The sequence below is a fragment of the Hemiscyllium ocellatum genome, chromosome 1 (assembly GCF_020745735.1).
Source record: "Hemiscyllium ocellatum isolate sHemOce1 chromosome 1, sHemOce1.pat.X.cur, whole genome shotgun sequence".
Classification (NCBI taxonomy): Eukaryota; Metazoa; Chordata; class Chondrichthyes; order Orectolobiformes; family Hemiscylliidae; genus Hemiscyllium; species Hemiscyllium ocellatum.
In genome coordinates this window covers 136,115,811-136,143,624 of record NC_083401.1, presented here as the reverse complement: position 1 = coordinate 136,143,624, position 27,814 = coordinate 136,115,811, and the positions used below count along the sequence as shown (strand labels likewise).

General features: G+C 41.6%; 1 protein-coding gene across 2 annotated transcripts in view; it reads left to right on the top strand.

The window, feature by feature from the left end:
- Positions 1-27,814, top strand: part of mrpl1 (mitochondrial ribosomal protein L1) — a 75,734-nt gene that overhangs the window by 22,488 nt on the left and 25,432 nt on the right. For both annotated transcript variants that reach the window (XR_009645185.1, XM_060832221.1), the window contains exons 6-7: positions 14,310-14,421; positions 27,182-27,282. Coding sequence is in view for 1 of the 2 variants with exons in the window: in XM_060832221.1 (XP_060688204.1) it covers positions 14,310-14,421; positions 27,182-27,282 (213 nt within the window). In the remaining variant the exon portion in view is untranslated. The remainder of the gene's footprint in view (positions 1-14,309; positions 14,422-27,181; positions 27,283-27,814) is intronic.

Here is a 27,814-nt window from a genome sequence, read left to right as displayed (position 1 = left end):
TCTGGCTATCGACTCTATCTGTGCCTCTCATTATCTTATATACCTCAATTAGGTCCCCTCTCCTCCTCCTCTTCTTCAATGAAAAAAGTCTGAGCTCAGTCAACCTCGCTTCATAAGATAAGCCCTCCAGTCCAGGCAGCATCTGCTAAACCTCCTCTGAACCCTCTCCAAAGCATCCACATCTTTCCTATAATAGGGCGACCAGAACTGGACACAGTATTCCAAGTGCGGTCTAACCAAAGTTTTATCGAGCTGCAACAAGATCTCACAACTCTTAAACTCAATCCCCCTGTTAATGAAAGCCAAAACACCAAATGCTTTCTTAACAACCCTGTCCACTTGGGTGGCCATTTTAAGGAATCTATGTACCTGCACACCAAGATCCCTCTTCCTCCACGCTGCCAAGAATCCTGTCCTTAATCCTGTACTCAGCTTTCAAATTCGGCCTTCCAAAATGCATCACCTTGCATTTATCCAGGTTGAACTCCATCTGCCACCTCTCAGCCCATCTCTACATCCTGTCAATGTCCCGCTTCAGCCTACAACAGCCCTCTATACTGTCAACGAGACCTCCAACCTTTGTGTCATCTGCAAACTTGCTGACCCATCCTTCAATCCCCTCGTTCAAGTCATTAATAAAAATTACAAACAGTAGAGGCCCAAGGACAGAGCCCTGTGGAACACCGCTGACTTCCAGGCAGAATATTTTCCTTCTACTACCACTCGCTGTCTTTTGTTGGCCAGCTAATTCTGTATCCAGACAGCTAAGTTCCCCTGTATCCCATTCCTCCTGACCTTCTGAATGAGCTATCATGGGGAACCTTATCAAATGCCTTGCTGAAGTCCACATCCACAGCTCGACCTTAACCAACTTTTCTAGTCACATCCTCCAAGAACTCGATAAGATTTGTGAGGCATGACCTGCCCCTCATAAAGCCATGTTGACTGCATTTAATCAAGCCATGCTCTTCCAGATGATCATAAATCCTATCCCTCAGAAGCCTTTCTAACATCTTGCAGACGACAGACATGAGACTTACTGGTCTGTAATTGCCGGGGATTTCCCTATTTCCATTATTGAAAAGAGGAATTACCTTTGTTATGGTGAATTTCTGCAGGGCATCTTGTAAATGCTACAGACTGCTGCAACTGAGTGTCAATGATGCAGGGAGTGAATGTTTGTGGACGTTTTGCTAATCAAGTGGACTGTAATGTCCTAGATGCTCCTTGAATGTTGTTGGAGTTGCACTCATTTGACTTGCTCCTTGTTGGTCATTTAACTGAGTCTGGATGAGTCAGTCATTGCCAGAATCCCAAGCCTCTGACTTGCGCTTGTAATCAAATCATTTAGAGAGATTTTCTCATTAACCTGTTCAGAGATGTTATTAAATACCTCCTGGAGTTGATAGAACTTGAACCTCGCTCTCCTAGCTAAGAGCTTGGGGCCATTGTATTTATATGACTAGCCCATTTCAGTTTCTGTCTATGGTGGATGTTGATTATGGAGCGTTCAGTAATGGATGTGCCATCGAATGTCATGTGATGATTTAGATTCTCATTTGTTGGAGATTATCACTGCCTGGCATTTGTGTGGTGTGAATATCCCTCACATCACCAGCAACTGTCCCCACTTCTGAACTTATGATGGAGTGAAAGTCATTGATGAAACAGATGAAAATGGTTGAGGAAATCCCGCACAGATATACTGGATCGAAAATAATCAAGAACCAATAATCAGAAACATTTTTCTTTGTGCCAGGGATGAATAGAGAATCTTCCTGCTCATTTTCATTGAGTGCAGCTTTGCTAGGACTCCTTGATTTTACATTTGGTCCAATGTCACCTTTGTGGAAAGGTCAGTCAACTTTATATCGCCTTTGGATGTGAAGCTCTTTTGTCCATTTTGGAACAAATAAGGTGTAATAAGGTGAGCTGAGTGGCCTTGGCTAGACCCAAACTGAGCGTCAGTGAGCAAGTTATTGCTAAATAAGCATTGCTTGATAGCACTGTTGATGACAACCTCCCTTTTGTGAATGGTGGGGAGTAGACCGGGGTGGTAATTGGGCAGGTTAGAATTGTTCGTCAGTTTGCCAAGTTGGTTTTTTTTTGGAAACATTACATCCCACAACTAGGTGACATCTTCAGTGCTGTGTAGCCTCTGGACGAATCCTGTTGTTGTGCTATACAGAATTGATATAGTTCTGTCTGTTGTTGCGGATGGTTTTATTTCTGGTTTGTACTGTAGCGGTCTGTAGATGGAGTCTATTTCAACATGTTTGTTTATGGCACAAGTGGATGAATACCAGGCCTCCAGAATTCCTGAGGTTGTCTTTGTTTTGTCTGTGAGGAGAAAGTGAGGACTGCAGATGCTGGAGATCAGAGCTGAAAATGTGTTGCTGGAAAAGCGCAGCAGGTCAGGCAGCATCCAAGGAGCAGGAGAATCGACGTTTCGGGCATGAGCCTGAAGAAGGGCTCATGCCCGAAACGTCGATTCTCCTGCTCCTTGGATGCTGCCTGACCTGCTGTGCTTTTCCAGCAACACATTTTCAGCTTTGTTTTGTATGTCCCAGTATCATAACGATGCCCCAATTGAATTGGTACCTTCATTGTCAGTGTGTATTGACATGAGGGGAAGCTGGTTATGTCATTTTATGCAAGCTGACGCTCATGTATTCTGGCGGCAAGTTTCCTGCCCGTTTGTCCTATGTAGTGTTTTTCGAAGTTGCTGCATGGTCTTTTGGATAGTAGCTGGTGAATGTGTGGCTGTTGGTTTGTGCGCTATCATTATTCCCAGAGGACATAGAAATCTTGTAGTCAGTTCTGAAACTTTAATAGTGTAGGGTAGAGTGGTCAGAATGTTGGGTTGCACAGTATCTTGGTGGTGTTCGTATGATGGGCATTGGCTGTTAGTCTGTGCTAATAATGGGTACCCTTTGTATAGGTTTTCCTCTTCTCTTTTTGTGGAGATCTGGAGTGTTGCAGTGTGTTATAGATTGTTTCAACAAAGTCTTAACATAGCTCTGTTTGTGGATGTTGCGTTGGTTACTGTTGTAATTAAGAACAGGTTAGATTTGTCCTCCTTTTTGTGTGCAGGACAGGCCTGTGTAAATTTTCTCATTACTGGTTAGATGCCAGTATTGTCAACATACTGGAACAGCTTGGTTTGCGACATTGAAAGTTCTAGGGTAGAAGTCTTCAGTGTTATTATATGGACGTTGTCAAGACATAGCTCTCACAGTATGTAGTGCCTCCAGCTGTTTCTTGATATCATATGGTGTAAATACATTTGGCTGAAAATTGGCATCTGTGATGCTGGGGACCTCCATAGGGGGCCAAGATGAATTATCCACTTGGCTCTTCTGGCTGAAAATTATTGCAAAAGCTTCAACCTTCTTTTTTAAATTGATGTACTAAATGCCCTCATCATTGAGGATAGTGATATTTGCGAAGCTGCCACCTTCATTAATGACTGGCTATGATAGACTACAGAGTTTAGGTCTGATCCATTGGTTGTGGAATTATTTTACTGTGTGTTTGTCACTCATGGCTTGCAATGTTTAGCATGAAGCAGTCTTGTTATGTAGCTTCATCAAGTTGGCATCTTTATTCCTAGAGTCTGCTGCTGTTCCTGGCATGCCCTCCTGCAGTTTTCACTGACTTGGTAATAATGGTAGAGTGAAGGATATGCCCGGTCACAAGGTTAAAAATGTGTTGGAGTACAAGTCTTCTGTTGCTAATTGTCCACAGTGCCTTGTGGATTCGACCAACCCAACCTCAAGAGTATACTACCAACATGCCACCAACTTGTCTCCTGTCTCACCAGAGACCCAAACACCCTGTTTCATGCTACACAGCCATCAAAGATGCCTACCATTCCATTCCCTGCCTGCATTTTGGTAAATCAGGCTGTAAGTCTGTGCTCCTTCTCCCAGTTTACAAGCAGATGTGAAAGCATGAGGATCCGGCATGGAAAGTTGTACACTGCTGGTCTGAGGTAACAGACGAGTTCTGACGTGACTGCTTGGAGTCATTGGACTAGACTATATTGAATAACTCAGTGGCCAACCTAAATGAACATGCCACTACCATCACAGGCTTAATTGGTAAGTGTGTAGAGGACTGTGTGCCAAAGGAATTAACCAAAATGTTCCCCAATTGGAAACCATGGATGAACCTGAAGAGACGCTCCTTACTGAGGCCCATGTGTTCTGAGGTGTCCAAGTTGAGTGACCCTGACCTAAAAGTCAGGACACAGTCTTCACAAAACCATCAAGAATGCCATGAGAGAGTACCAGACTAAACACAAGTTCCAGACTAATCATGCAAACGCACGTCAACTGTGGCAAAGCTTAGATGATATACCTGGTTACAGGTGAAGTTGAGTATAATCGCTGATAACAATGCATCTTTCCCTGATCACCTTGATGTATTCTATGCTTGTTTTGAACAAAAGGTCAGTGAAATGATGTCACCTGCCCTGACAGCCTCGGGTGCATCTGTACCTACTGAGACCGCTGCAGATGTTAGATCGGCCTTCTTGACGGTGAACCCACAGAAGGCAACTGGTCCAGATGGAGTCCCCGGCTAGGCACTTAGATCCTGTGCAGACCAGCTGGTGAGAGTATTTGCAGACATCGGTAACCTTTCCTTAATAAATGTGACGTTCCCACCTGCTTCAAGAAAAGCATTATCATTCAGTGCTAAAGAAAAATACGGCCACTTGCCACTGGGCAGTAGTCATTAAGGCTCTGACATCCAATGTTATGGAGTGCTTTGACAGGTTACGAATAGCAACTTCAGCTGCACAGATTGCCCTGATCTGCTGCAATTCGCCTACCATTATTGAGTCGACAGCAGAAGCCTTGACCCTACACTCATCCCTGGAACATCTGGATAATACCAACATCAGGCTACAATAATTGACTTTATTTCTGCCTTCAATACTTTAATTTCAACAAAACTCATCTCCAAACTGAGATCTAAGACTGTGCTCCTCCATGTGGATCCTTGACTTCTTGTTCCAGGCCGTAATGAGTAAGCATAAACGAGAACACCTCCACAACAAGAGTGTTGGGGTGGAGATGATTGAGAGCTTCAAGTTCCAAAGAGTAAATATCATCAACAGTCTATCCTGGTCCATTCACGTTTACTCTACAGTCAAGAAAGCCCAGCAATGTCTGTAATTGTTGAGAAGGCTAAAGAAATTTGGTATGTCCATCATGACTCTTACCAGTTTTTATAGATGCACCAGAGGAAACATTCGATCTGGATGCATCGCAAATTGGTATGACGACTGCTGTGTCCGCAAGAAAGACCGCAAGAAAGTGGAGATTTGTGAACGCAGCTCAGTTTATCATGAAAACCAACCTTCCTTCCGTGGACTCTGTCTAACTTCCTGCTGCCCCAGAAAAGCAGCCAACATCATCAAAGACCCCTTCCCACTCTGGTTATACACTCTCCCATCAGGCAGAAGATACAAAAGTTTGAAAACACGTACCAACACATTTTTTTTTGTAGATATTTTTATTGAAATTTAACATTTTTGTAAATTTACAAAAATAAACAAAACTCTCAAATACAAACATTGATGTACAATGAAATCATATATACAATAGTCATAATTTAACAAAGAAAAGAGAAAGAAAGAAAACAAAAAAAGAAAAAAAGTAACGAAAAAAGAAAGAAAAAAAAAACTCAACTTTCTACTAATCTAACCTATAACTAACCAGAGTGTATACCTAAGTCTCTTACATGCTCGGAATGTATAAACATCAAATATAATAAACCCGTATTCGCGCAGGATTCCTCTCCCAAGGGGCCCCGGAGCAGCCCGGTCTGAAATCTTCACTAAATAAAAGCCCTTGTTAGGATAGCCGAAATATCTGCATTTATATAATTCAAAAAGGGCTGCCATATTTTATAAAATAATTCAGTCTTTCGGTGCACCATATTTGTGAGGAAGTCAAGGGGGATATATTCCATAATTAATCTGTGCCAATTTGAAAGTCCAGGGGGGCCCTCAGCCACCCAGTTCACCAAAATATTTTTCCTTGCACAGAAAGAGAGAATAGAAAATAGTCTCTTCCCATGCATATCCAGAGATGAGAGGTTCGAAAAGCCCAAAAGGAGAGATACAGGGTCCACCCTAATTTCCATTCCTAAAATTTCTGTCAGGGTATTTGCCACTTTAATCCAGTATCTGCAGATTTTCTGACAAGTCCACAGACAATGTGCAAGAGTACCCACCTCTATTTTGCATTTAGGACACATTGGAGATGCTCCTGCCTTAAATTTTGCCAGTCGAGCCGGAGCTATATGGGCCCTATGAAGTATCTTTAGTTGGATAGCCCGAGTTCTGTTACAGATAGCAATTCTTCTAGCATTTTCCCAAATGTCATTCCACATATCCTCAGAGATTTCTAGCCCCAAGTCCTGCTCCCATGTTTTAAGCAGGTCATCCATGTCTCCTGAGACTCCATCATGTAGCAAATGGTATATAGTACTAACGGAGGATGCCCCCGCTGGTCGTAAGACATTACGTTCTCTGTCTGATTTATAAAGACTATCTATTAATGTAGTCTTCCTCTGTATATAATCTCGAACTTGGAAGTATCGAAAGAGATCCCCATTAGGTATTCCGAATTTCAGACGCAGCTGCTCAAAGGACATCAGGATCCCATCTTTAAATAGGTCCCCTAAGCATGAGATGCCCCTGGATCTCCAGAGTTTAAAGGTGGCATCTGTAATCCCCGGTTGGAATCCCCATGCGCCTACTATTGGTGCATGGGGGGATGTTTTATGTGAGTTACCCTCATTTTGCCGCATTATATTCCAGGCCTTAATTGTGTTTAATATTATGGGATTTTTACAGTGGTCTGTAATGATTTTCCTCTTAACTGAAAATAAAAGGTTAATAAGTGGGTATTTTACTTGGGAGGCTTCGATATCCAGCCAAATTGATTGTGGATCAGATGAAACCCAATCAGCTATGTAACTTAGTAGGGAGCTTAACTGATATTTCCTAAAGTCTGGGAAGTCCAGTCCTCCCCTTGCCTGTGGAAGCTGTAGCTTCTTCAGCTTAATAAGGGGCCGTCTATGGTTCCAAATAAAGGAGCCCAACCAGCCATATAATTTACGTAGGGCTAGCCTTGGCAGCATCAGCGGGAGCATTCTCATAGGATATAAGAGACGGGGCAGAACATTCATTTTAATTAATGCTATTCTCCCTAGCCAGGAAGTCGGAAGGTCTCTCCATCGCTGGAGGTCCTGCCTTATCCTTTCCATTAATTGTACAAAATTAGCCCTATACAGCTGATCAAATACTGGCGTGATAAAAATACCTAAATATAAGAAGCCGTCCAGGGACCAATGGAAGGGAAAAGGGGATCCGTCCATTAAGTGGGGTATCATAGCCAGACCACCCATTGGCATGGCTTCCGATTTTGAAAAATTAATTTTATAGCCTGAGAATGCACTAAATGTATTAATAACTTGAATTAGACGAGGCACTGACATTAAAGGATTACTGAGGAATAAGAGAACGTCATCTGCATAGAGGGTAATTTTGTGTTTACCTGTACCAATCCTCGGGGCCGTTATATTAGGATCAGTCCGGATGGCTTCTGCTAATGGTTCGATTATCAGTGTAAACAACAATGGTGAGAGAGGACATCCTTGACGGCAGCCCCTACCCACACTGAAGCCATTCGATCTTAACCCATTAGTAATAACAGCTGCTTTGGGGTCATTATACAATGTTGAAACCCATTTGGTAAACACCTGTCCAACGCCAAACCTTTCCAATGTGTAAAATAAATATGACCATTCAACCCTATCAAATGCCTTTTCCGCATCCAATGAAATTACTACTCCTGGTATCTTTCCCTGATGACAGGCTTGAATCATATTCAAGACCCTTCTGATATTATTGGATGATCTGCGGCCCTTAATAAATCCCGTCTGGTCCTCCTTTATAATATATGGCAGTACCCTTTCTAGTCTTAGTGCTAACATTTTTGAGAGAATTTTAAAGTCTACATTTAGTAAGGATATTGGTCTGTAAGATGCACAATCTTCTGGGTCTTTTCCTTTTTTGAGGATCAGAGAAATATTTGCTTCTTTCAGCGTGGGCGGGAGACAGACCTGACTATGCGCAAAATTATACATATCCATAAGTGGGTCAACCAATATTCCTGTAAATTCTTTATAGAATTCAGCTTGAAAACCATCCGGGCCCGGTGCTTTTCCGCTCTGAAGTTGCCTAATTGCCTCAAGTATTTCTTGGACTGTTAAAGGGGTATTTAGGGCCGACACCTGTTCCGGAGTCAGGCCCGGGAAGGTCAAATTTTTTAAAAATGACTGCATCCTCCTAATCCTATCTTCACAATCCTGCGATCTATATAGTTCAGAATAAAATTCTTTAAAGGTCGCATTGATCTTTTTATGATCATGAGTCAGGGTACCTGTACTTTCCTTGATGGTCGGAATAGTTTGAGGGGCTTTCTTTTTCTTTGCAAGAAATGCTAAGTATCTACCCGGTTTGTCGCCATATTCATATAATCTTTGTTTCGCAAATAATATTTCCCTTTTAGCCGTTTGAGTAAGCGCGGTGTTTAAAGCTGTCCTAAGAGCTGTAATCCTCTGCAATTTTGTGATAGAAGGTCTATCAGCGTATGCTGTTTTGGCTGCTTTTAGGCGAGCTTCGAGCAGACGCTGTTGCTCTCCCTTCATTTTCCTCTGGGTCGCTGAATAGGAGATGATCAAACCTCGTGCATAAGCTTTGATGGTCTCCCACATCATTGACGGATTGCTAGCCGGACCAGTATTAATTTCTAAAAAAGTTTTAAGTTCTTGGGAGAAGTACTTTAAAAATTTGCTGTCTTTTATCAGGAAGGGGTCCATACGCCAATGCCGAGCAGATGTCCCATTGTTCTTTACCTTAGTTTCCATGTATACAGCGGCATGGTCAGAGATTGCTATAGTACCTATTTTACAGGTTGCTATAGAGTTTAGAAAAATCGATGGGGCAAAAAACATATCAATTCTTGTGTGACATTTATGTGGATTAGAGTAGAAAGAAAAATCTCTACCCTGTGGATGGAGACATCTCCATACATCTACCAATCCTAATTCTTTATTCAGGTCTTTATTCTTTATTAGATCTGGGAGATACTCCAGCGGCACTCTTGGGAATCCTGTCTATTTCCGGATCCATAATACAATTAAAGTCTCCCCCTATAATTGTATGACGGGCACCAACGGCCATCAGTTTTGAAAAAGCTTCCATTATGAATTTAAAGGGGTGTGCCGGGGGGCAGTATACATTTAAGATCCCATATTCCTCTCCATTTATGAGGGCTTTAATCAAAATATATCGTCCAGATTCGTCTTTTATCTGATTTAGAATTTTCAAAGGGAAGTTCTTCCGGACAAGGATAACGACTCCCCTGCTTTTTGAATTAAAAGAGGAAAAAAAGGCCTGATCAAATCCGCCCTGTCGTAATTTTAAGTGTTCTTTATCCGACAGGTGTGTCTCCTGTAGGAGAGCTATATCAACTCTCTCCTTCTTAAGATTTGATAATATTTTCTTCCTTTTAACTGGCGAATTACTCCCCCTGACATTCCAGGTGCACCACTTAACCGACTGTTCAGCCATAATCATCTGGACAGATCCGAGACCCCTCGGGAGGGGAAACCCTATCTAGAACATCCCGAGCATGGAGCATACAAGATTTACAAAAGTAAAGACTCTCTGATACACTCAAAACAATATAACAAAAAACTCTTTCTAAGTATAAAAAATATAAAACATTCCGAATTGGAGATTTTCTCCCTTGTTCCCAGGGAGCGTCACTTCCTCTCCCACAGTCCATCTTACCCTCTTCCAACCAGTGCCCCACCCTTGACCCAGGTGTTCCTCAATAAAATGAGGAGAATTCAAATATAATATAAAGCTAGAGTTAACAGTGAACACCCCACCCACACCCACATCTAAATATATTTGGGAATATTAATACCATATATAACTATAAGATTACAATCTCAACATGTAATACTTAAATATAATACCACAAAATAACAGGGGAAAGAAAAACAACCCCGCTCCTAAAAACAGAAGTAAAATAGAATAAGGTAACCACCTCTCCCCATCAACATTAACCAAACGCCCCCACATATATATATATACATACACACATAGGGGGAAAGATAAGAAAAGATGAAGGGATGTAAACCAAAATAATGGGAAAGGCAGACCAGCGTCTACAATCTCTTACAGTTTATTTAAGAGAGTCCAAGAATTCCTTAGCCTTCTCCGGTGATCCGAAGTTATATATGGATCCTTCGTGGCTAAGGCGTAGCGTCGCTGGATATCGTAAGGAGTACTGGATATTTAAGTCCCTTAAACGCTTCTTCGCCTCATCGAATGCCTTCCTCTTTCGGACCAAAGCTGGGGAGAAGTCCTGGAACAGCATGATCCTGGATCCTTTGTGGGTCATAGCTTGGGGATCTTTTCCCAGATTTCTTGAGGCTTCCAGGAGCATCTGCCTCTCCCTATAGCTCTGCAGCTGGAACAGGACCGGGCGTGGGCGCTGGGTTGAGCCAGGCCCACGTACTGTGACCCGGTAGGCCCATTCTACCCTTACCCGGCCTGATCCATTATGCAGATTTAAAAGTTGTGGCAGCCAATGCTCTAAGAATGCTGTCAGCTGACCTCCCTCTTCCTGCTCGGGCAGGCCCACCAACCGAATATTTTTTCTACGACATCGATTTTCGAGGTCATCAATGTGGTTTTCTAGGTTCTGGACTCGATTCTCGAGAAAACGGATGTGGTCGGCTGTTGATTTTATCCCAGTCTCTGAGGCTGCGGCCTTCGACTCCACCTCTCTGACTCGGCACTCCAATTCCTGAATGTCTCTGCCCTGCTTCTGCAGCTCGGCTGATAGTGCTTCTCTGCTCTGCCGAGACTCATCGATAAAAGCATCAATCTTCGCCTCCCACCTGGCAAACATCTCCTCAAAGCTCATCTTCATTGGTAAATCTCCTGAAGTAGCTGAAGACACCTTTGTTGCAGCTGAAGAGGGAGAGGGTGGGGGAGGGGTCCCTGCTTTCTTAGAGCCGCCTGTTCCCTTCCCTTTACTCATTTTCCAGCTAGTATTAGACTATTTAAATGTACTAATAGGTAACTATTTAAGGTTAACAACTATTATAAATGGTTTAGTGAGTGTGGTGGGGGTGGATAGCCCACTTTTCCCAAGTTTTGGGTAGAGCACTGTGGACTCAGTCTTGCTGGGTCGCCGCCATCTTGGATCCCCTCCGTACCAACACATTTAAAAGCAACTTCTTCCCTACTGTTTTCGGACATAGGTCATATATTAGAATTGATCTTTCTCTGCACCTTCACTGTAACTGGAACAACATTCTGTTCTGTTATCCTGATATACTTACGTACGGTATGATTTGTCTCGGTAGTACGCATTACAGTACTTTTCCCTCTACCTCAGGGCATGCGAAAATAATACATCAGATCAAAGAATGTCAGTCAGAGTGCTGGATTTGTTCGGAGTCTATCCCATTGTTCATGGTCATTGTGTCACTATGGAGGATATTCTCACTGTGAAGATCAGACTTTGTTTCTACGAGGACTGCATGTTAGTCTCTCTAATTCATACTGTTATGGGCGGGAGATCTGCAACAGGGGTATGCTTGAGGATGCAGTTAAATGTGTTTTTCTCTCTTGGTTCTTGACCACCTTCCACAGACCTAATCTAACAACTCTGTCTATTACGATTTGACCAGTTGGGCCATTCTTGGTGTGAGTCGAGGGTGTGGTGCTGGAAAAGCACAGCAGATCAGGCAGCATTCAAGAAGCAGGAGAATCAGCATTTTGGGCAAAAGCCGTTCATCAGGAATCAGGACTAACATTCTTGGCGTTAGTCATTGATGTTCCCCACCTAGCGTATATTCTGTGTCCTTGCCATCCTCAGCGTTCATCCAAGCCTAACGCAGTTGGTGGGCAAGTTGTTGGAGGGAATCCTGAACAACAGGATGTACAGGTATTTGGAAAGGCAAGGACTGATTAAGGATCGTCAACATGGCTTTGTGCATGGAAAATAATGTTTCACAAACTTGATTGATTTTTGTGAGGAAGTAACATGACGATTGATGAGGGCACAGCGGTAGATATGATCTATATGGACTTCAGTAAGGCATTCGACAAGGTTTCCCATGGGAGACTGATTAGCAAGGTTAGATCTCATGGAATACAGGGAGAACTAGCCATTTGGATACAAAACTGGCTCAAAGGTAGAAGACAGAGGGTGGTGGTGGGAGGGTTGTTTTGCAGACTGGAGGCCTGTGATCAGTGGAGTGCCCAAGGATCGGTGCTGGGCCTTCTACTTTTTGTCATTTACATAAATGACTTGGATGCGAGCATAAAAGGTACAGTTAGTAAGTTTGCAGATGACACCAAAATGGGAGGTGTAGTGGACAGCGAAGAGGGTTACCTCAGATTACAACAGGATCTGGACCAGATGGGCCAATCGGTTGAGAAGTGGCAGATGGAGTTTAATTCAGATAAATGCGAGGTGGTGCATTTTGGGAAAGCAAATCTTAGCAGGACTTATACACTTAATGGTAAGGTCCTAGGGAGTGTTGCTGAATGAAGAGACCTTGGAGTGCATGTTCATAAGCTCCTTGAAAGTGGAGTCACAAGTAGACAGCATAGTGAAGAAGGCGTTTGGTATGCTTTCCTTTTATTTGTCAGAGTATTGAGTACAGGAGTTGGGAGGTCATGTTGCGGCTGTACAGGACATTGGTTAGGCCACTGTTGGAATATTGCGTGCAATTCTGGTCTCCTTTCTATCAGAAAGATGTTACGAAACCTGAAAGGGTTCAGAAAAGATGTACAAGGATGTTGCCAGGGTTGGAGGATTTGAGCTATAGGGAGAGGCTGAACAGGCTGTGGCTGTTTTCCCTGGTGATCGGAGGCTGAGGGGTGACCTTTATAGAGGTTTATAAAATCATGACGGCCATGGATAGGGTAAATAGGCAAAGTGTTTTCCCTGGGGTGGGGCAGTCCAGAACTAGAGGGCATAGGATGAGAGGGGGAAGATATAAAAGGGACCTACAGGCAACTTTTTCACGCAGAGGGTGGTGTATGGAATGAGCTGCCAGAGGAAGTGGTGGAGGCTGGTACAATTGCAACATTTAAAAAGCATTTGGATGGGTACTTGAATAGGAAGGGTTTGGAGGGATGTGGGACTAGATTGGGTTGGGATATCTGGTTGGCATGGACAGGTTGGACTGAAGGGTCCGTTTCCATGCTGTACATCTCTATGACTCTATGCTTGGTAGGAAGATTATAAGGGAAACAAAGGGAGAAACCATGCCCACCCAGAGCATTGTGTGTGTGTGGAAAACACTGTCCATTTTGATAGTTGAGGTGAAAACCTGCAACTCATTTAACAGGAACCTGGATCTGTATTTGAAATACTGTAACCTGCAAGTTCACATACCATGTACTGGTAAGTGGAATTAGAATGGGCAGCTAGTTAATCCAGCTGGTGCAGACATGATGGGCTGATTGGCTTCCTTCTGTGCCGTATCTTTCTATGTTTCTAAGTATTATTAGTAAATCTTAAATTAACTATTATTCCATACATTTTTTTTTGTATTACTTTTAAGATGAGCTTTTAAGATTCCTTCTCCTAAATTAATTTTGGAGATTGCAATTCCAAACCTCCAAAATGAATGTCTTAACTTGTCAAATCCTATATAAGCATTGAGTGCACAGCAGTTCTCCACTCTAATCTAAACTCTGGTTTCTAGCATCTGCAGTCATTGTTTTTACCTAAATAAGCATTGAGCATTGCCAGGTATGCCATACCACATCGACTTGCAGATAAGAGCCTTTTGGTATAAAGTGGCATTTACTTCAATCTCAAGTTTTTTTTATGCCTCTTAGCAGTATCCACACTCTAACCTTTTCTACTCATCATAAATATCATGCACTTTCAGTTAAGATTTGAAACAAGGTACCTTATTTAACATAAGACATTTACAACAAGAAGAGAGATTAAATTTCCATCAATTAGATGGGCTGAATTCAAACAGTTTTCATAAGTTAAAGGAAACATTCTGTCTCACCATGTCATCTACTTCTCTGTTGGGGTGTTGGAGTACAAATGCATATCACTTTGAATTGATGCAATGAGAAACCAATATGAAAGTGCATTTCGGTGTATTCAAACACACTTGAGTGAGCAAATTGATCTCCTTCATGGATGGTTTATGGTCACTTCTATTTTCAGATCATGGATGATGAAATTCAAGCAGATTTCTATGTGTCTGTTCCTGACATGGTATCAAAACTCATGCCTCTCAAGAACAAGCTAAGGAAGAAGTTTCCCAAAAGCAAACGGGGTAAGAAAATAATGAAACGTAATTCATAATTTAAAATAATATATTTGTGAGGAGTAAAACATCTGAAAATATAAACTGTATCGAGCAATCATAATATAAAGTTTTTCCATTAATAATCATTTCCCGCAGAAACCATAAGAAAAAGTAAATAATAAAGGTTGTCTGCTTGATGAAACAAATGTAGATTTTTTTAACAGATGAGACATAATTTTAACCTAAAAAAAATTGATGATCCGCTCCTTTCTCAGGAAGTGGATTAGTTATTTATGAGGTAGCTTTTTCAAGGAGGTGGTGTCATTATTTAAGTATTTGAAAGACATTGCATGACTTCATTTTAACAATGGTCCTATTCTTGTTCAGAGTAGACCAGGGAAACTTAATAAGTGAAAGTGAGCAAGAAGGAACCTATAATGTGTGGTTTCCCATGCCTATTTCCTCCTGCCCCCATTCCCTTCCTTCCTGCCCACCCTCCCTCCTCATAATGTGCTGCAGTTGTGCTGTGTTTAGACAATAATGTTCTCAGACTTTGTGTAGATTTTAGCATGTTAAAACATGGATAGATTTATGTTAGTACAATTTTTTAAAAAAAGTTTTCTAATCTTTCCTCTTGCTTGAGGGTCCTGCAAATTGAATATAGGTCAAATACTTTTCAATTTCATTCCCCAGGAATGTTTATCGTAGACCATAAGGCATGGGCAGGGATTACACTACCAAGACAAATTTGCCCAGATGTGTGTATTTTCTAGCACAGACTGGTGCATTACCTCTTAATCAACATCTCTACCTTTCCAACATTAACAAATGTTTCCAAGGCAGTTCACAGTGGAGAAATTTGAAAATGCTGAAAAAAAAAGATTTTTTTTGAGGGTTGATCAAAAATCTTAAGGCCTTAAAGAAACCGAGGCAGGTAATTTCACAAGTTTCTGTAATAACATTTGTCAGTGATGGTGAGGGATGTGTTGAGGGAAGGGTCCACAAAGTCCAGTGTCAGCAGTATGTTTTGAAAGAGCATTTGTCGTGTTGGAAGATGTTGCAGAATTATGGAAAGGTAATGACATTAAAAGATTAAGATGCTGGGTAGGTACTTAAAATTGAAGGTGCTGAGAGTCTGGAAATCAATGTAAGTCAGAAAGCAGAGGGGTGATGCACAAGCACGTCTCAGTGCAGGATTGTGTACAGATAGCAAGTTTGGGGTAAGGTAAAATTACCAAAAGGCAGAATATGACTTGCTAGCCCAGAGAATGAATTATTGAAAAATAATATTTGTTTACATTGCAGAAAATGGATTCATTTCTTTCTTAGTTACTCAAATAACCTACAAACATAAGAAACAGGAACGTGTTGAGATCCAGCCTTCCCATTCAATGATATCGTAACTGATCTTGTAGATGATTTTCCTCTTGTAGCTATATTTCTTGATGTTTGTAACCAGTGAAAACCTATCAATCTCCATTGTGATTATACTTAATAAATGAGCTTCCGCAGTTTTCTGGAGCAGAAAGTTGCAGAGATTCAGCTCTTTCTGAATGAAGAAATTACACTTCATTTCAATCCTAAATGGACCAACGGTCCACAGTTTATCCTGAACTTCTGGCTCCTGGTTTCTATTTGCTAACTGTACCTGCCTGTTAATGTCCGCTGTCTTATGAAGGAGGATGCTGAAATTCCTTTTTGAATTTTCTTGTTGACCTTCAGAACAAAGTGCATAATCTCAGTTTTCTTCACATTGTCTTCAATCTGCCAATTGTTTCCCTGCTCACTTAGCATTTCCAAATGTCCTTGAAGTGTCTTTGAATCTTCCTCATGCAACTCACACTTCCCTCTAGTTTTGTGTTATCTGCAGAGTTGGAAATATTGCATTGAATAGCCTTATCCAAATCGTTGTATGTATTATGACTAGCAAGCACTGATCCTTGTGGTATTCTACTATTCATAGCTTGTCAACTGCACAATGACCCATTATTTCCTACTTTATTTTCTCTTCATTTAACCAAGTTTTCATCTGTGAAGGAGTAGTGCTAACTGTTCATGAATCGTTATGACTGATTTACATTCTACCAATCCAAAAATATCCATTAACTGCTACTTGTTTTGTGGCAATTCGCTTTTGACTCATCATCTGAATATCAGAAATTGCACATGAATCTCGAGTGCAGAATGTGATTGACTTGTGGAATGGACTGCCAGGAACTTAGTGGAACACAGACGAGTTATGAGATTAGGCAGATTGTTGTTAATTAAAACAGCATGCTAACTTTAGAAAGAAGGTATAGAGAGAATATACATTAAATGATAAAATTAAAAATGTTCTATTGTGCCTCAAAGCTGGTACCCTGTGGCAGTTGTAGCAATAAAGCATAGGATGTCCCACTATTTTTAGTTAGATTTGGTTCTGCTCAGTAATAAGGATAGGATTCTCTGCAAGTATTTTTATCAGATACTTTAACAGTTCAAGGATCTGTGAACATTACTTTGAGCTAATTTCTTTAGTTAGTCAGAGAAGTGGATCTAAGCAATGATTGTACCATTAGCAGGCTGTTCAGTGGATGGCACAGTGGGTGGCACAGTGGTTAACGCTGCTACCTCATAGCACCAGAGACCACGGTTCAATTCCTGCCTCAGGCGACTGACTGTGTGGAGTTTGCACATTCTCCCCGTGTCTGTGTGGGTTTCCTCCAGGTGCTCCGGTTTCCTCCCACAGTCCAAAAATGTGCAGGATAGGTGAATTGGTCATACTAAATTGCCTGTAGTGTTAGGTGAAGGGGTAAATGTAGGGGAATGGGTCTGGGTAGGTTGCACTTCGACGGGTCGGTGTGGACTTGTTTGGCCGAAGGGCCTGTTTCGACACTGTAAGTAATCTAATCGCATCGAATCTAATCTAAACCGAGTTGCTGGATCTATGCTTTAGAAAACATTGGGGCTAAAAAGAAGGCCTGGAGAGCTGCTGATAGTTCAGCACAGCTGAGAATGTGGGGAAGGAAACCTAAAAGCAGTTTTGGGCTTGGGTTTGCTGAAAAATACAGGAGAAATTCAAGGGAAGTGCCAAGCTGTTTGATAAATAGTTGAAATTGTGCCAGTCATGAGCTGCTTTAGAACAGTGTCAGGAATCCTGAGAAACACGCTCAGGAGAAAAGATTGAACTACAAGATGTGAGCAATTATTGAGTTCGTCTGTGATGGACGAGGAGGAATATGCTGCTATCCACTGGGGGAAAGTTAACCTTTGGTGTTCTGCCCAGAGAGGCTACAAATGCTGGAGTTTTGCCGTTAAAGCAATACCAGAGGACAGTTAGAGTAGAAGTCTCTTTTCAGGAAATGCAACAGCCAGATCTTCAAAAGTGAAGATTTCAAATCCTTTGTGAAGGAGTCAGAGCTTCTGTTTGGGAGGATTGCTTAGAAAACTAGGCACTGCCCTGACCAAGTTTTTATTTGAGATGGTTTTACTTTACTGACTTCATGTTGTAAAGTTTATTTTATTTGTTTACAAAACTGTGGAATCTTGTTGCTTTATCATTTTATTGGGTAGCTGTAATTAATACTTTATTAACAAAAATAAATTGTCACTAAACCATGCATTTTTGCCTCAAATTGTATGGTTTTCCACCCATTAGTCAACTTTCTTACCATGCTATTACATTCCCTTCTATACAATGTGTCGAGACTTTATAAGACAGAATTCTTTCTGGCACCTTATTGAACAGTTCATGATCCTTTATGTCCAATAGCATAGATAGGAAGCGACAGAAATTTTGATCTGCCCCAGTGGTGGAAATTTGGAATGTCTATTGTACATTTGTTGTTCCTGATTATGAAACTATAGTGAATTCTTAAAATCAAATGAAGGCTGTGACACTTGTATGAAGAAGATCACCATTTCCTGTAAACTAATCTTGATACAATTGTCAAATGCCTACTTTGCTGGTGTGTAGCTGCAAATAGAAATTTGTTCACTGTTCTGGAATCAATGATAACTTCAATAAAATGGAAAAGCTTAAAACAAGTTAAAATCAGTTACATGTTCCTGTAAAAACAGTAATCATTTACATACAGAGCAAACAACTGTAATTAAAAACCCCAAGATACTTTACAGGGGAAGTATCAAACGATGTTTGTTACTGAGCAAGGTGGAGAAAGAAGCAAATGCATTGAGGAAAGGGATTGCAGAAAAAATACGTAACAGTGTAAGCATTAAATTTCTATTATTTCCAGAACAGCTTCTAAGTTCCCATTTTCTGCTTTGCCTGAACAAAATAGCACCTGACATCATTACAATAAATCAATCATAGCAGTATCAGTAAACAGGAAACATTGATCTATTTTATAGCTTCAGGCTGAGAAGTGGCAGAATAAATTTAATTTCGATAAATGTGAGCTGCTGCATTTTAGAAGTGCAAACTAGGGCAAAAATTATACAATTAATAGTAGTGCCGTGGGCAATGTTGCTGAACATAGAAACCTAAGGATGCAGGTACGTAGTTCCTTAAAATTGGAGTCACGGGTAGACAGGGGAGTGAAGAAGGCGTTTGGTATGCTTGCCTTTATTGGTCAGTGCACTGAGTGTTGGAATTGGGATGTCATGTTTTGGCTGTACAGGACGTTGGTAAGGACGTTTTTAGAATACTGCATTCAATTTGGGTCTCCCTGTGAGAGGAAAGATGTTGTTAAACTGAATTCCAAAAGTATTTTACAAGGATTTTGCCAGGATTGGAGGATTTGAGCTATTGGAAGAGGTTGAATAGGCTGGGGCTTTTTTCCTTAGAGTATCAGAGACTGAGGGGTGACCTTATAGAAGTTTATAAAATCATCAGCAGCCAAGGCATTTTTCTCAGGAAACGGGAATCCAAAACTAGACGACGGAGGGTTAAGGTGAGAGGGGAAAGATTTAAAAGGGACTTCAGGGACTACTTTTCATGCATAAGGTGTGAGCATATGGAATGAGCTTCCAGTGGAAGTGGTGGGGGCAGGTATAATCGCAACATTTAAAAGGCATCTGGGGGCTCAGCAAGATGGCGGCAATTCTGCGGAACTGCTGTGCTCAGGTCTGCCTAACAGCCAAGGCATACCGGTGTTTTCTGCCATCCCTGGCCAACTTATGTGATGGAATTATGAGTTTAAAACCTTGCAGAACACATTTTTTAATATTTGGGAGTGGAGAGGATACCAAAGGGAAAAGGAGCGAGCAAACAGCAGCAGGGAGGAAAGTCCCCTGCAGCACAAGGCATAACAGAGACTGCAGCAGCAGCAGCCTCTCCTGAACACCCCGGGCAACTAACAGACTCTGAGGAATTGGCAGCGGCGATGGAGAGACTTGAAGGTTGGCGCTGCGATTGAGGAAATCTGTAGGGAGATTCATGCCCAGGTCCAATCTATCGCATCTATGCTGCAGAAGCATGAGCAGGAGATCCAGGGCCTTGGGGAGAGGCTGGAGGAGGTGGAGGGTCGAACTAAGGCCTTGGATGCTGCAACGGAGTCCTCATCCAGTCGGATCCAGGTGCTGGAGCGAGAGGTGCGGGCCTTGTGAGACCATGTCGATGACCTCAAAAATTGAGGTTGGAGGATAAATCTCTGAATTGTCGGGCTTCCTGAAGGTGAGCAGCCAGTCAGCTTATTTGAAAGCTGGCTGCTAAAGTTTTTGGGCTATCACGTCGTCGAGTCCAGCAGGCTTTAGATTGAAAGGGCTTTATCAGGTTACAGTGCACAGGTCAGGCCCAGTGCCACACCCCTGCTCGGTCCTAGTGCACTTCCATTCATATAAGGACAAGCAAAAAGTCATAGAAGCTTCTAGATCCCTGGGAAATGATCCGCAGGCACTGCTGTACAAGGAGTCAAAAATCATGTTTTTCCAGGATTTCTCTGCAGCTGTAATTCGAAAGAGGAAGTCCTTCAATGAAGCTAAAAAGAGGCTGAGGAACCTGGGTATCCAGTACTCCATGAGATACCCCACAGTACTTCATTTCAGCCATGAGGACTCGGTTTATACATTTGACTCAGCGGATGAAACTCAAAACTTTGTGGACACTTTAAAATAGATGGATTGGCCTGAAGAATATGGTTAGTGTTTGTTCTCTTTTCTATCTTTCCCCATGTTTTCCCTTTTTTTAATTTCTTTCTTTCTCCCTAATTCCTTTTTGGAAAGGGCGGAAAAGACTTTAGAATAGGTTGTTCCTTTTTTTAATAACTGGATTTTCTGATTGGAAATTTTGTGGGTGTTCTTTGTTGTCTCTCCCCCTATTTTTTCTTTGTTTTGCTTCTCTTAGTCACAAGTAGGGGTGACATGAAGCCAGGGATGGGTGGAGTGCTCATCCTGACTTTGTCTTTTTTTTCTGTTGATTTAAGGATCCTCTCTTGTTTTTTTTTCTAGCCTAAGACTAGGGCACAGTCCGGGTTTGAAGGAGCTGTGAAGGAGGGAATGGGTTGGCTGAGTGCTCCCTATGGGCAGGGGGAAGAGTCTTCCTTTCAAAGTTTTATTGTTGGTTTTCTTTGTAGTTTTTTGGTAGTAATAGTTGTTTATAATCACAATAGAGTAGTTTTTGTATATATAGTTTTTCCATTCTATGAGTCTTTACTTACTTATGCTCGGCAATTTATAAGCAGAGTTCTCCCTTCTAGGGGTTCAAGGGTGTCTGAAAGGGGATATGGCTAAGTGTCTTATTAAATGGTGCACCTGGAAAAGCAAGGGAAGCCCTTTGCCTGTTGAAAAGAAAATAGTGCTTTCCAGCCTTAAGAGGGAAAGGGTTGTGATATCACTTTGTTGCAGGAAACCCATTTTGAACACCTAAAATTACAAGAGGGAGGTTATGACCAGGTATTCTTTTCATCCTTTACTACTAAAAGTAGGTGAGTGGCAGTACTTATCCAGAAAAATCTTGCGTTCACATTATTAGAGCAGGTCAAAGATGAGCAGGGACAGTTTGTGATACTTAAAACCCTGATACATGAGGAGGAATATGGCTATTGAAATGTCTACTGTCCTCCAGCGCACCCCTCAAATTTTTGATTTGTGCTTTCTCTAAGTTGAGTGCTTTTGGAACACAGCACATTATTATAGGGGGGATTTTAATTATCTTTTGGATCCGACAGTAGACGGGATGCCTCGTGGGCCCCCCAACTATTTCTTCACAGGCTAAGCAGATGGTTGACTTATGCGAGGAGTTGGGGCTACTGGCAGAGACTTCACCTTTTTTTCAAACCCACATAAATGTCACACGAGGATTGACCTCTTTCTGGCTCCATCGGCCCTTCTGGATTCGATTATGGGTTGTAAATTGGGAATATAGCTATCTCTGATCACCCAGCAGTACATTTGGAGGTTAAGGCCAAGAGTGAGGGGTTAGGTTTGCAGTACTGGCGATTGGACCCTTTTCTCCTTGAGGATTCCAAATTTGTGGAATACTTTTTGAAGGAGTTTCAGGAATTCTTGATTATCAACTCAGGCACAGCTGGTAGTCCATCTATGCTATGGGAAACTGTTAAGGCCTTTGCTAGGGGATTAGCTATTTCCTATTTGGCTAGCCGGAAATGGCAGAAGGAGGAACATCTCCACACGAGACGTGGTTGAAAGCCACGGAGGCAGGACATTTTGCGCAGCCTTCGGTGAATAAGCTACAGCAGATCATGGCCCTTCGGGCTGCCTGGAATTCAATACTAACACAAAACGCAAACAAAGAACTTGCTTTTGCTAGACAAAGGCTGTTCGAATATGGGGATAGGCCAGGGAAGTATTTAACATATCTGACTAGGACAAAGCGTGTTTCCCAATCCATTACTGCAATCAGAGACAGCGCCAGGATCCTTACATACGATGCTAAAAAGATTAATGAGGCTTTTCGGAGCTTTTACTCTGAATTGTATTGGTCTGAAGGTTGCGAAGACAGGAGGACTGAAATAGAGACCTTTTTTAAGAACCTGGATCTCCCGGGGGTAACCCTGGAACATACCTCTCTCCTTAATGCCCCCTTGACAGTTCAGGAAATACAGGAGGCAGCTAGGCAACTTCAGAGTGGGAAAGCCCCTGGCTCTGACGGTCTTCCAGGTGAGTTTTGTCAGGAGTTCATAGGGATTTTGTCAGGGCTGACGTTGGAGATATCCAATCACTCCTATGTGCATGAATGCCTACCACCATCTTTGAGAGAAGCTAATATTTTCTTAACACTTAAGAAGGGGAAGGTTTCTGAGGATTGTCCTTCATAAAGGCCCGTCTCTCTGTTAAATTCAGATTTCAAGATCCTGGCACTGAGATTGGAAAGGGTATTGCCCCATATTATTAAAGAGGACCAGGCAGGCTTTATAAGGGGCCGTAGGTCCTCTAATAATATTAGAAGGTTGCTGAATGTGGTCCAAGTTTGTCAGCAACAATCGATTCAGGGGTTGATGATTTCCTTAGATGTAGAGAAAGCATTTGACCAGGTGGAATGGCTGTAACTTTTTTATGTCTTAGAACAGTTTGGGTTGAGTGGAGTCTTTGCTCAGTGGGCGGAGGTTTTATATCGCCACCCTCTGGCCACGGTCATCACCAATGCGGTGAAGTCTGGGAATTTTACGATTGGTAGGGGTAGTCGGCAAGGCTTCCCCCTCTCACCGTTTCTGTTTACGTTGATGATAGAGCCACTGGCAGAGGCCATTTGTCAGAACGTCCACATAACCGCTGCAGATCGAGGGCACACAAGATTACTCTGTGCGCAGATGATGTCCTTCTGTTTTTATCGAACCCGATGACCTCAGTACCCCATTTGATACAATGTATCAATTCATTTGGGGCTATTTCAGGATATAAGATTAACTTTGCAAAATCGGAGGCTGTGCCTTTGGGGAATCTTAAGGATGTGCCAGAAGTTGAAGCTCCGTTTTAAGTGGTCACGGGCAGGGTTCCGATACCTAGGCATTTTTTTACCCCCAAGTTTGATCTGTTGTTTCGGACTCACTTTGCCCACTTGCTCAACAGTATTAGGCGAGATCTCCAGAGATGGGAGGCTCTTCCAATTCCATGGCTGGGCCGATATATCTCTCATTAAGATGAATGTTCTTCCTCGTTTGCTTTATCCCATTCGTATGCGCCCTGTAATGTTTCCCAGGTCAATGCTGAGGAAGCTTATGGAGTCATTTGGTTCCTTTGTCTGGCATCGTGGGCGGCCCCTCATCAAACTTATTAAATTGCAGTTGCCTCAAGGAGGGGGAGGAGGTGATTTCCCAGACCTCAGGAGATATCAATTGAGTTTCCTGCTGTCCTTTGTCTGCGATTGGGTAGGTAACGATCCAAACTCAACTCAATATGGTTGGATATTGAGGTCTCCCAAGCAAAGTGCCCTCTTATTAACCTGTTGTTCATGGATAAGTTGAGGACAGTTATGGACCACTGCTGGAACCCCATTGTCATTAGTACAGTCAAGGCAGAGGGCGATGCGTCAGAGTGAGGGTTGTTTATCCAAGACTTCGTCACTCACACCTCTAGTTGGCATGCCAGGGTGCCGACCAGGATGATGGACTCGGGGTCAAACTATGGGCAGCAAGAGGAGTTTCTAGTTTGGGAGACTTGTTTGAGGGGGAGGTTATGATGTATTTTGAGCAACATGAGCTGCTAATATGGGTTACCCAGTTTGTTTTATTCAGGTTAGGGATTTCATCCAGAAGAAGACTGCGCTTCTCACTCAGCCCTGTAAGCCCAATACAGAGACATTGCTATGTTCCACAAGCACCCTTTCGGTTAGTGCCTCTGTTGCCTGCTGGGTAGCAGGGCCTTGCCGGATATTAACCGGTCACGTGAGCTCTGGGAGCAAGAGCTAGGAGTGGCGATCTCTTCTGAAATATGGGAGAATACTCGAAAGATCTCCATCTTTCATAGGACATGTGCTATGCAAATAAAGTTCTGCACAGGGCTCATCTGGCACCAGACCGTTTGGCGAAGTTTAAAAAAGGGGCATTTTCAGTGTGCCCCAAATGTAAAATAAATGTAGGTACTCTTACCCATTGCTTCTGGACATGCCACAGGCTTCGTGTTTACTGGAGCGCTGTGGCGGGAGAGATAGGGAGGGTATTGAGGACTGAAGCCAAAGTAGACCCGATATCTCTCCTCTTAGGTCTACCGAATTTACCATCTTTAGACGGACATGAGAAGAAACTATTTAATATTCTTGCATACTGTGCACAGAAGAATATTCTGATGAATTGGGTGTCTGAGAACCCGCTGGGCTTGCTGGGATGGCAGAAATTAATTATGGAGCACATTCCATTGGACTTTTTTATGAACATGGTATACCACACAACAGACCATTTTTATAAGACATGGCAGCCCTACTTGAGTTATTTGGAAATAGATTTGTCAGTTGTCTTAACTAGGGCATTTATTTAACCAGGATGGTTAGATTTGTCAGCTCTGGTCCCTGGAGGGGGTCTCCTGAGTTAATACGGGTGTATATACAATGCTCCCGTTCCTTTGTTTGGGAGCTTTGTGCCGAATGTAGCTGTTCTGTATTTTGTGGGTTTGTTTTGCTTTTTTTTGGTGTTTCTTTGCACAGTCTTAGGGTTTGTTTTGTATTAGAGGGTAGTGTAATAGTTAGGAGACAGTAGTTGTATTGTAATTTGTGTTTTTTTTTCTTTTTATTATACTGGTACTTGTTTGTATTTTTCAGTAATTTTTTATGTTTGTAAAATGAAAATAAAATTGCTAATAAATATATTTACAAAAAAAAGGGATCTGGATGGCTACATGAAAAGGAAAGCTTTAGAGGGATACAGTATTGGCCAAATACTGGCAAATGGGAGTAGATCCATTCAGATATTTGGTTTGCGTGAACAATTTGGACCAAAGGATCTATATCCATGCTGTGTAACTATGATTAAGTACAATGTTAATCCTAGCTCTCTAGGAGACTCACTTTCCTGCTGTGTTTGATTGCAACTTGCAGTGTCCTTTAAAAGTCACTGCACTCAGCCTGAACAACTTAGATTCAACTTCTACCAGTAAGGCCCATCTCTACATTCCTTGTTCCTTAAATGTCCAAATGTCCAGTTTGTTCTATTCTCTTTCAAACAGAAAGCAAACTCCTACAAGCATCCTGTTTCTTCACAGCATTACCTGCCTTTTTTGTTTCTATTGCTGTCTCTCTCAAAAGCTTACTATAATTATTATAGAAAAGGTGACCAAACTGAAACTTGATTTCAACAGATTTCTTGTTCAAGTTTCACTCCCAAGGCAACCAGACTACAAACATCCTGAGCTGGGATGATTTTGAAAATCCCAATTTTACCTTTAAATTGGTACATTTTAAAACATAATTATCTTGTAATCTCCAGCACAACTTTCATGTCTCTCCCATTTAAACTTGTTATGGCAAGTTTGACATGTTTTTAATCCACACTTATTGATCAAATGCAATATTGGCCTGAGAATCACAACCAACCCTGCAAATGAACCTGATATCTCCCACCCATCCTGACGTATTAACAACACTGCATCATTTACTTTTGCATAATAAAACCAAGAACTGCAGATGCTGGAGATCTGAAATAAACAATAATAGGAAATGCTGAAAAAACTCAGCAGGTCTGATAACATGAGATGCATCTGGTGTGAAGACCAGAATTTCTCCCTCGGTGTCAGAAAAATGAAGGAGCTGGTCATCAACTTCAGGAAATAGAGTGGAGGACCTGCCTCGCTTTGTATTAATGGTATGGACATGGAGATGCTCGAGAGCTCCAATCTCTGAGGAGTAAATATCGCCAACAATCTGTCCTGCTCCACGTCGATGCTGCAATCAAGAAAACACCCAATGCACTCGCCTTCCTCAGAATGACTGTTAGCAATTTTTGTAGATGCACCATAGAAAACATCCTATCCAGTTGTAATACAGCTTGGTATGTCAATGATCTGCCTGATCCATTAACTCCGTCTATACTTCATGTTGTTTTGGGAAAGCAGCCAATATAATTTAAACCCTACTGCTCAGTTCTTCTCTCTTCTACCCTCTCTTGTCAGGCAAAAGATACAAAAGTTTGAAAAAAATGCAGACAAACATTTCCAGACCAGCTTCTTCCCCACTGTTATCAGACTTTTGAATGGGCCGCACATATGTTAATGTTGATCTTTTTCTGTACCATCTCTGTAGCTGTAACACTTTATTCTGCATTCTTTTCCATTACTCTGATGTATTTATATAAGGTTGTATGATTTGCCTGGGTAGTATGCAATACAATTCTTTTCACTATCTCTTGGTACATGTGACAATGATAAATCAAATCTGTGGAGATAAAACAGTTAACATTTTGAGTCCTGTGAATGTTCAACAGAACCTTGTACCCCTGGTAACCTACACACTTGATAACTTGTTCCACAGTGACCCTATCCACTACTCACTTGGAATCTTAACACCTGGCACTCTCGTCCTTACCCATCTAGCAGTCTAATCCCCTACCCATCTGGTACCTACCATCTCAGCACCCTAACTTTACACTTTCTGTACTACAACTGCCAAAATGACTGTAACTCTGAGCTTTTACATTCAAAATACAGCAAATATCATGTGAAAAAGGGTTGTGTTTTGCCTTCCCTGGATCCTTCTGCACTATGATAAATCTGTCAAAATGGAAGTATGGCTCCTTATTTCTGAAGGAGCCATGATCATAATCCCCTGTCAGAAATGAAGGAGTGCTCTCCTTTTGTTAAAAAAAGGGGCAGAGTAGTGATGTAAAATTGTCATTCAAAAAAATCCAGCCTCACTGATTCTTTGAAGGCCTCTTTTGTGTGTTTGATCATTTTTGTTTTCCAGGCTCTGTTGGACTAAATATCCCTGAAATGATAGAAATATTTAAAACTGGCCATGAATACCTGGTGGAGCGTGACTGTTACATTCTAACTAAAGTTGGGACGGTAAGTTCTATTAAAACAGCAAAGACTTCTTATACTTAGCATTTAAAATTTGTAAACCCATTATTTTCGTGATTGAAAACATATTACTGACAAATGTAAAACCTGTCTGTCAAGCCTGTTCATCCAGTTGCAACATATTCAACTTGTCAAAATGCTCCTTTAATTTAGTTTTTTCAATCTTGTGTAACATACTCTGCTTTAAATACTTGCAGCATGTATTTTAGTATAATATTGTACTGTTAAATAGCTTGGTTGATGTAACTCATATTTTACAGGAATTAATTTGATTATAAAAACTAAACAACTAGAATTTTAGAAAAAATTCAAATAAATCGGGTGAATTCAGTAATCAGATTCAACATCTATCCTTAAGTATTTTTGAATAATTAGTTACTGTATCTTTTATGTTTTGTTTACTGCAATCTACTTCCCAAGTAGTGTGGAACAATACTAATGAATCCAGTACACCAATGTTTACAGTTGCATACATTTGCATTTTTGAATTTCTGCTCTAAAATTAATGTTGTTTTGA